The sequence below is a fragment of the Bubalus bubalis genome, chromosome 4 (genome assembly GCF_019923935.1).
Source record: "Bubalus bubalis isolate 160015118507 breed Murrah chromosome 4, NDDB_SH_1, whole genome shotgun sequence".
NCBI lineage: Eukaryota > Metazoa > Chordata > Mammalia > Artiodactyla > Bovidae > Bubalus > Bubalus bubalis.
Window position 1 is genome coordinate 29,374,386 of NC_059160.1, and position 9,159 is coordinate 29,383,544.

General features: G+C 32.3%; 1 protein-coding gene across 4 annotated transcripts in view; it reads left to right on the plus strand.

The window, feature by feature from the left end:
• Window positions 1-8,770, plus strand: part of AEBP2 (AE binding protein 2) — a 62,114-nt gene extending 53,344 nt beyond the window's left edge. For 2 of the 4 annotated variants that reach the window (XM_025283348.3, XM_025283350.3), the window contains exons 6-9: window positions 2,212-2,279; window positions 4,188-4,301; window positions 6,607-6,633; window positions 7,185-8,770. In XM_025283348.3, coding sequence (XP_025139133.1) covers window positions 2,212-2,279; window positions 4,188-4,301; window positions 6,607-6,633; window positions 7,185-7,230 — 255 coding nt within the window. In that variant the 3' untranslated portion in view covers window positions 7,231-8,770. Of the gene's footprint in view, window positions 1-2,211; window positions 2,280-4,187; window positions 4,302-5,817; window positions 5,916-6,606 lie in introns of all 4 variants that reach the window. The other 2 variants (XR_003108715.3, XM_025283349.3) reach the window with 2 other exon arrangements.
• The last annotated feature ends 389 nt before the right edge of the window (window positions 8,771-9,159 follow it).

Here is a 9,159-nt window from a genome sequence, read left to right on the forward strand (position 1 = left end):
CCTCCTGACCCAGGGATCAAACCTGTGTCTTCTGCTTGGCTGCTGGATTCTTTACCACTGAGCCACGAGGGAAGCCCAGGTTGAAGGAGAGGGGAATAGCAAGAGCTGTAATTTCAACACATTCTGTGAAGAATCTAATGCTTTTGTCATGTAGGCAGGTGGTTATGAGTCTGAGCTTAGAGGAGAGATGTGACTACAGATAAGAATGGAAGTTACTCGTGTATTAGGGTGTTTAAAGATACCAGACTGGATAAGATCACCTAGGACATATTAAATAGAAAAGAGAAGAAATTGAAGGACTGAGGTTTGGACCTATCAACATTTAATGACTTAAAAGGGTAATAAATCTGATGAAATAATGGTCTAATATTTAACAGGGACCTCTACCTGTTAGGGAATAGAGGCGACGATGATAGTTAAGGTTCTGTTTTAAAAAGTGTAGCATCGGTTTTCACATGATTTCATTAGAGCCAATCCTTGAGATGAAATCCTTAATTGACCACAGGAGAAGTAAAATGATAAAAAAATGGAGGAACTAAAAATGTGTATTAGGAGTCTGGAAGAAAACTTAAAATTTACTCTGTTAACATAGTCTATGAAAATGAAAAGGTTTCCATTTGTAGAAAACATCTGTGAGAGTTTAAGAACATGATTGATAGCTGTTATCAATAAATTTTTAAAAACCTAGAAATAAGAGTGATGTTGCACCCCAAGCGACATTGTGGTGGCAGAGGTACCTTGACTGAGGAGAAGTAACAAAGGTGTAATATAATCTGAAGAATGCTTTTTCCTGGGGGAATTGGAAGGAAGAAGCATCCATGATGGGTAATGGTCTTCCTTGGACACAATAGAAAGGAAAGGGGCTAGGTGAGGAAATCCTTGTAAGTTCCATGACTGACTGAGAAAGGTTGATGAAGGTGGTTTGTATTAAACAGAATCATTTCTGTTAGTAGACAGTGTTCAGTACTAACTGTAAATAGAAGTTTTCTAGTATCAAATTAGCTTTTATAGTTAATTTGATAGCCGTATTGATAGTGAAGCATTTTACATAAGAATATTTACGTGGTGTACTTGAGCTGTTCAGTTTGCCTACTTTGTCTTCCTTAATTGAAACATTTTCTTTGAGCCTTCTCCAGAAGAGGTCAGCAGAATCCCAGTTACCAATCAGTTGACTTGCTATACTTGGTTGCATTGTATTATTTTTATATCTTATTTCTTTGTCTGTAGAGATAGTTTGTTTTAATGTCTTCAGATCTGTCTTTGGGCTTTTTAATTAATCCCATTACCAAGTCTAGAATTAGAGTACTTAACTATAGAGTTTTAAATAATGAGGCTAGAAAGTGTTTTGTATTTGTTTGAAGTACTGCTTTTACTTCTAATATATTTTGAGGATGACACGTAACATTACTTTGTGAGGCTATTTGAAACTTAAAAACTTGGTAAAAATATTGACATGTAGATTATTAAAACACTAGTGTTCTAATTTCATTAATATGGAAGTTCTCAGAGTTATAAAATGCCATTTTGATCGATTTTTAAGAATCGTTATTTCAGTTTTTAGAATCTGGTAATGGAAGACAAGCATTTTGTTTGTTTTTACACTTACATAGGTCCTTATAGTTCTAGTTGATCCACACCTTAACTTAGATTCCTTAATCAAATCACACCTTAAAATCAAACCAAATTCCTTAAAATCAAACCTAAACACTGATTGGTTAATGTTTCATTTAAAATAACACAAATCAACCCACAAACAAAAAGCCTCCACACAAATGACAAATACCTTAATCATAAAAAGGAGACTTGTCCTTTCCCAGTGTTATTTTTTCCTTCACTGTTCATTTGTTCCTCAAACACATTTCACCAGCACCCCCACCCCCGCCCCCAAAATACCCATTTTAGCCAATGTGGATTCTTGGTTGGTATTCTGGCTCAGCTAAAAACTTAGTAAAATAAAAAGCATTTTAAGAGATAATATGGTTTTTTTCTTTGGCTGTATAAAGCTACTTCACTTTTTCTCTTCTTTTTCTTTTGTGAAAATAGATGATCAAGGGTGAAATTGCTGTGAACTAGGGCAGGACAAGATGTGGTGGTGGTAACATCTGGTCCCAGACATGAACACTTCAGTTCTTGATTAGGACCGAAAGCTTTTTAAAAGCACATTAGAATGATGTTTCATAGTTTTTGTAATTTATTTTATATCATTGCTAGGTAATAGCTAAGAGAAAAGAGGATTCTGGAAAGATAAAACTTTTGCTTCATTGGATGCCTGAAGACATGTAAGTATTTGGAATACCGCATATATAACTAATAGACTGATGTCTTATTCTTATTAAAGTCTTTTACTCAAAAATCACTTAAGCTATTGGGTTCAAATATAGAAGACTTACAGGAATGAAATCACAGAACATTTTGAGGTTGTCACCATGAAAAAGATAATCTGTAAAGGCTCTTAAGAGTACCTGGCTCAAGGTATAAGCTTTAAAATTAACTTTTAAAATAGTTTTTTTTAATGTAAGTTGTCATAGCAATTTTTAATCATTTTTAGAATGTGATTATTTTTAGAACTTTTAATAACCTTCAAGTAGGATAGGGCATAAACAACCTTAGTTATGCCTTTGAGACAATTATTTTTAACAATTTCTAAACATTTTTCAGGACATTATTAATGATATTTTATTGAAAAAAGCAATTGCTGAGTTTTCTAGGAGTGTTAACATTTTTCTTTGAGTTTTAATACCCTTTTATTAGAGTGGTTCTGACCCATGTGCTCCTTAATTTGGATATTTAATGTTCAATATTCCTTTTATTCTTAAAAATTTTTTTAGTTGTTGCAAAAGGTAAATGAAGGTATATCATAGAAAAGCACCAATAATATAATAAATTGAAATGAATGGAATCTCATTAAAAATTAATAAGATGTGGTCCATACTTATTCTTGTTGTTATATATTTTTCTACAGCATCATTTCCCAAACTCCAGTCCAAAGAGATGTTAATAAACATGATATGAATTAAGAGCTTTAAAAATAGATTTGGGATGGAGTGAGGGGTGAGGGAGGTTCAGGAGGGAGGGGACACATGTACATGCTGATTCACGTTGTATGGCAGAAACTGGTACAACATTGTAAAGCAGTTATCCTCCAGCTAAAAATAAATTTAAAAAATAGATTTGGGAGTTTATAGTGCACATTAGCATATTGAAGTAAAGCAATCTATTTAACTTTTTAAAAATCCTGTGATTATCAAATGTCTGTGAGTGTAGGACATCCTTTCCACTTCCTTTTACCGCCTCCCTTCCAGGTTTTTAAAAAATGCCACTCAAATATTTTGAAATGTCCATGTAAAATTTATTTAATGAACTTTTTACTGAACATTTAAAGTTACCCATTTTTCTCCACTGTTTAAAAAACATTAAACTTTGTTTTTATTTACAATGGAAGATGTTATGGAGATAGGCATTGCCTTCCTGAAAGTTTGTGTCAGCTTCTAATATCATCTCTGACATTAGAGAGCTTACTTCTGACTTTCTATCAACACTGGCTCTTGGAGTTTTTACATTTTGCATTTCTTTGATTATAAGGCAACTACATCTTTAGTGAATTAATGGTTTATGTCCTTTGTCTCCCCTATTCTTTTTCCCCTAATGAGAGTTCACTTTTTTCATACTGATTTGTAAGAGCTCTTTTTATAGTAAGGTTATAACTGTTCCTTAAAAAAAATTATATTTGGATGTCTGTAGTCTTAATATTTTAGAAATCGATCAATCCAAATATCAAAATGCTTTTATTCTGAAATTCATTTTTTTCGAAGTGAAAATCTGGTGGGGTTTTTAGTTCTTATTTTTTTTATAAAGAACTAGATTTCAGCTTTTTATCACATCATGCTCTAATTTCACTTAGCAAGCTAAGAGACAGACAGTGTGTTAATATGTGTTTCCAAGTTGTAGGATGACTTTGCCATCAAAATTCATTTCCAGACTTATGTCTAAAATTTCACCATACCATTTTCTGGCTGGGTCTTTACATCCCCGTACTTAGATTACTGAGTTTCCTTGGTGTCTGATAAGCTTGTTAACCTAGGTGACCCAGTCAGACAAGTCAGAAAAAGCTGGGTAATGTGAGTAATGTGAAGGATAAATTTAATCTTAATGTTATTTCATATTTGACTTGTTTTTTAAATTCACAGTCTGCCTGATGTGTGGGTGAATGAAAGTGAACGACATCAATTAAAAACTAAAGTAGTTCATTTATCAAAGCTACCCAAAGATACTGCCTTGCTTTTGGACCCAAACATATACAGGTAATTTAATCCTTGTTTTGATGTTTCACTTTGAATTGTAATCATAAATCTTAAATTTTGGATATAAGGTCAGGACTTATAAGTACTGAGTTTCAGTATCAAGCACATCTTGCTTTCTGGAGCTTTGTATATGGAAATAACATCACAGTGATACATACATTGTAAACTCTAGAAGGGCAATATTTTGGTCAAGTTTATATGCCCGGTTAATTCCAGATTTATCTTGAGTAGCTTAGACTGTGATATAGAGTGTTTTGAAAATAAGTGCCTTTTGTTTAAGTATGTAATTCTTTTTTAATAATACCAAACATGTAGACCTGCTCATATATCACATGTTCACTGAATACCATTAATAGTTGAAGTTCTTAAACTTAAGCTCTTCCCAGACTTTTCAAAAGAGCAGTTCAAATATTACTGTGCTTGTTTTTAAGAGGTAGCTTAGAGTGTTCACATTTCTAAGTTTTTTGATCTTACCTTTGTTTTTGTGTGTCGTGCATATGGAATATGTTTAGTGGGGAAAGGAGAAGAGACCACCATTTCTGTCTATTTGCTGAGTCACTGTGCGGGTGCTTTACATAACACTTCCTCCTCACAGCAGGCCTGTGAAGTAGATGTTCCTATGTCTTATTTTACAGGTTAGAAATCTGAGGCAAGAGGTACATAGCTTGCCCAAAGTGACACAGCTAGGGTGTGACTGAACTCCATCCTGCATCTGTGCAAATGACATATACTACGGTGATGAAAAAAGGGGTTGAAAATGGTTAAAAGGCACTCTTAATGAGTGAACTTTCTGTATTTTAAAAAGGAATTCTATTTTAGTATATACTTTATATAGTAGTAGGTTGGATAAGAATAAAGTGACAAAATGATTGATAATCCCAAATGTGAATTTCAGCTGTCCTAAAGTACTATGTCTTGTGCCAAAATTTGAAACAAAGACTTTAATTTGAATGTTCTGTTCATTCCACGACTCAACTTCTTGGAATGTGAGACATCTTTTGAGAGTGAGATTCTCACATAATGGGCCTTGCTGCAAGGAGACATTGAGATGCTTCCAGACTTTAAAAGCATCTTTTGGTGAAGGTGCTAAGTCTGATGAAAACTTGTGTTTTTTCCAAAACTTGTGGAATGAACTAGGTTAATCAAGAAACTAGCTAGCAGAGAGAACAGTGAAATAACCTTAAATGATTTACCTTTCTCTTTTTAAAGAAAAATAATTGGATTAAAGAAAAATAATTGGATATTCATTATTTACTGGCTCCTAATTTAGGGCTTATTTCTGCTTATTCTTTGAAGGGAGTGATTAAAACTAGCATCCTAAAATAGTGGTATTTTGGGAGAACCAAGAATGGTCCTAAACATGCCTTAAGCAGTGAGTTGATAAAGGGGCATGAATTTTAAATAAAAGGTTGAGACTAACTTTTGTGTTTTTGCCCTGCATTCTACTTCCCACTCTCTATGAGAGTCTTCCTTTTTCACAGAATCAGCTTATTTTTGCTGTTCTTATGCTATATAGGAAGCAATATAGATATTTTGGTGAAAGTGACAAAAAAGTCATTCAAGCTCAGAACTGATGTCCAGAAGTGCATAGGACTTGCATCGCCTGTTCTCAGGGTATAATTCTGCAATTGTTACTAATTTCTGGGGTAATGAACATACACATTCTTAAGATGTATTTGGTACTTCTGTGAAGTTAATTTTCTTTAGTTGTAAACCATCTTCCAGCCATCTTAACATTTAATCTTGAGTCTATAAACTTTCATGGTTCTACGATTCTGGAAATTAGAATCAAATCTACCCTAAAGTGGTGCGGAGTTACAGAACCCCCTACATTTGCCATGCTGTAGCAGCTTGGCAATGCTTGGACTTTGAGTAGGAAAGCATGTGAAATTACGAGGGGAAGAAAGCAATTATTCTAATTTGTTTTAGGAGAAAAAGTTTGCAGCTTATGAACATCTCAAAATGAAAGCATGACAAACATTCCAAAAATATATTAACTTCAAAAGTAGCAGTAAAAAGGACATACTTATATGAAATTTAAACACTAAACACTAATTTAAATTTCATATACATTTAAACATGAGATTCTTTTTTAGAAACACATTAATAGGTTACATGAGAAGGATTTGTTAAAAAGATGTATATTATGTAACTAAATTTATATCCACCATGTGAATGCTTAGGAAATAAATTTTCATGGTGATTGTCACATTTTCTATTTCTTATACATATTTGTATTTTTGAAGCACTTCATGTATTTTTCATTCAGTTGAATAAAAGATTATCCCTTTTTCTGTTTTTCTAGAACAATGCCGCAGAAGAGGTTGAAGAGGTAAAAAATAAATAAATACATAAAAAGCAAACAAGCGGGGACACCTGCAGTCTTAGTCACTGACAATGGGTTTTAGTAAAAGTTGCACATTAGAATCAACCCCCTTCCTTTTTTTCCCTTAAATCCAGTATTTAGAATATTTATGCTTAGTGTAAACATTCTGTGAATGAAGTAGGCTCTTCTGTGGAATATATTAATATATTACTGTATATCCACATTTTCATGGAGTGGTACTGTGGGAGACTGAGCAAACACTCTTCTGGCAACTTAGTGGAACAGCTTCTTAAAGGCTTTGCATGCTTGCTGCTTTAAGCTGCTTTTTTTTTTTTTAAACCCTTTAGTGATTACAGTAGTTGATATTGGAAAGAAAACCAATTACAACATGTGCCCTTACAAATACCAAAAGCACTGTAAGGATATTTGTCTTGACAGTGTCTATTGATTTGAAGTCTTATTAGGAAATATTTAGACAATGAAAATTATCGAGAGATAATTTACCTTTCAATTATGATAAATAGATGTGATTGGTTGCCATTTGTGTTCTTTTGCAGAACTCTGATAAGAAAAGTGTTCAATTTGTATTTAAGCAAACAGTGAACGACATTTGCAATCAACTAAAAATTCGTCTATCGAATTAGGGCTGAGAATTTCTGTTAAAGAGTGTTGCAGAATGTCTGGTGGCTCCCCTTTCAGAAGTAGGGTTTTTTCTCATGGAGTACAGTATGTTAATATTTACCTATATAACTAATTTGTTAACGGTTTTTGAAAAACCTCTATTTCAAATTATTTGGATAATCCTCATATTTTCATTTTAACCTATATAATAAGCCTCTTTTTTTTTTTTTTTTTTTTGAGGAAAGCATTTGGTTTGTGAGCTGTTTTTTTCTTAACATAAGAAAAATCATATTTTTTTTACAAGTATCTTCAAACTGAATCCTTTATGCACCAAAGTTGGTTTTGAAAAGGAAAATAAAATCACTTTCTTGCTTGGTAAGCAAGAAGCCATATGGATTTTTTTTTTTTTAACTTACAAAAATGGAAATATGTGTAACTTGTTAGTATTGTATCAAACAAATGTTGCATAGAGTTAATAGAACATTGCTTGTAAATAATTCAGATTTGTAATATATTTTTATATTATGAAATGTACTGTAGATGTTTTTCTAGAGGCATGAAAAGTTAAATGTATATATTATGGGTAGAAATAATATTGAAGGATATTGTAATTCACTAGTGCTGCCAGAGGAATTGTTAATAAAGCACCTTCTTTAACAATAAATGTCTTTTGCAGACTTAAGGGACTATGTACTACTGTTAATATCTATAAGAGCAAAACACATTGAACATCCTTCCAGAAAGTCTTTGAGGGAGGACCTATTACCCATAATAGAATTATGGCACTCATTTCTGACAGTGACCGTGAAATCAATTATTTCCTTACTGTTGGAAGGACATATTGTAAAGTATGTGGTTATATGCAGTCAAACTGCAGAAACTACTCCTGATTGAGGAGTTTTCACTTTACTACAGTGATATAAAAAAACCAGCAGTTTTTACACTAAAATTTTTTAAAGAAAGAATAGACAAAAATATAGAATTAATAAGCCTTTTGGTTCCAAAATGGGAAAGGTTCCATGATACATAAATCATTTCTCATTTACTTTAAAAAAATTTAAAAAAATGATAAAAATTATGGGAGGCTTTATTCGTTAACAATGGGGTTAAAGAACTATATACATGAAGTAAGTCATATAAAGTTAAATGAAGTGCAAATAAAAGCACTGCTTCTGTAAGACATTCTGGAATGGTTGTTTAATAAGGGTATTATTCATACGATCTGTAGCAAATGTGATTTTATTTTTGAAAAGAAAAGCAGTGTGTTCTCTTACTATTTTTTGTTTTCTTTTGCTTAAGCACTTCATCAGTTGCTTTATTCTGTATCTATGAAGTAATCTGCAATCTCCTTTGTTCTTTTTAAATTTTGATTTGTTATAAAATTGCCAAATAGTGTTTCAGATATATAGTTTGTACCTGTATTTTTATTTTATTGCCTCATGTTCTTGTAAGTCATTCTTAATTGACCGATGATTGTAGACCTTGCCTGAGTATTTTTTCTAATAAAACAAAGCAAATCACATTTAGTTTCAGAATTGTAACAATTCAATTAAGTTTTAAAACGACATCTGAATTATACACTTAATGTTTTCTTCAGGGGCCCAGCAGATAAATTAGTTTTCCCATTGTGTAGAAATAAATACTAAGATGGTCAAAACCAAATTTCATGGTTATTGATTACCCTCTGAGTACTCAGTCACTCATGATACTCTGCTGCTTATCTGACTTTGTTCTGATACTATTTACACACACCAAAAAGAATATGGAATTAAAATGAAATAGTTTTATAACTTGTATGTATACATATATACACACATGCAATTATGATTGGGAAATAAGTGTGGAAATTTTTACTTTATGCTGTTTTTTTAGTAATAGCTATCCATATATATTATCCCTATCCCTGTATTC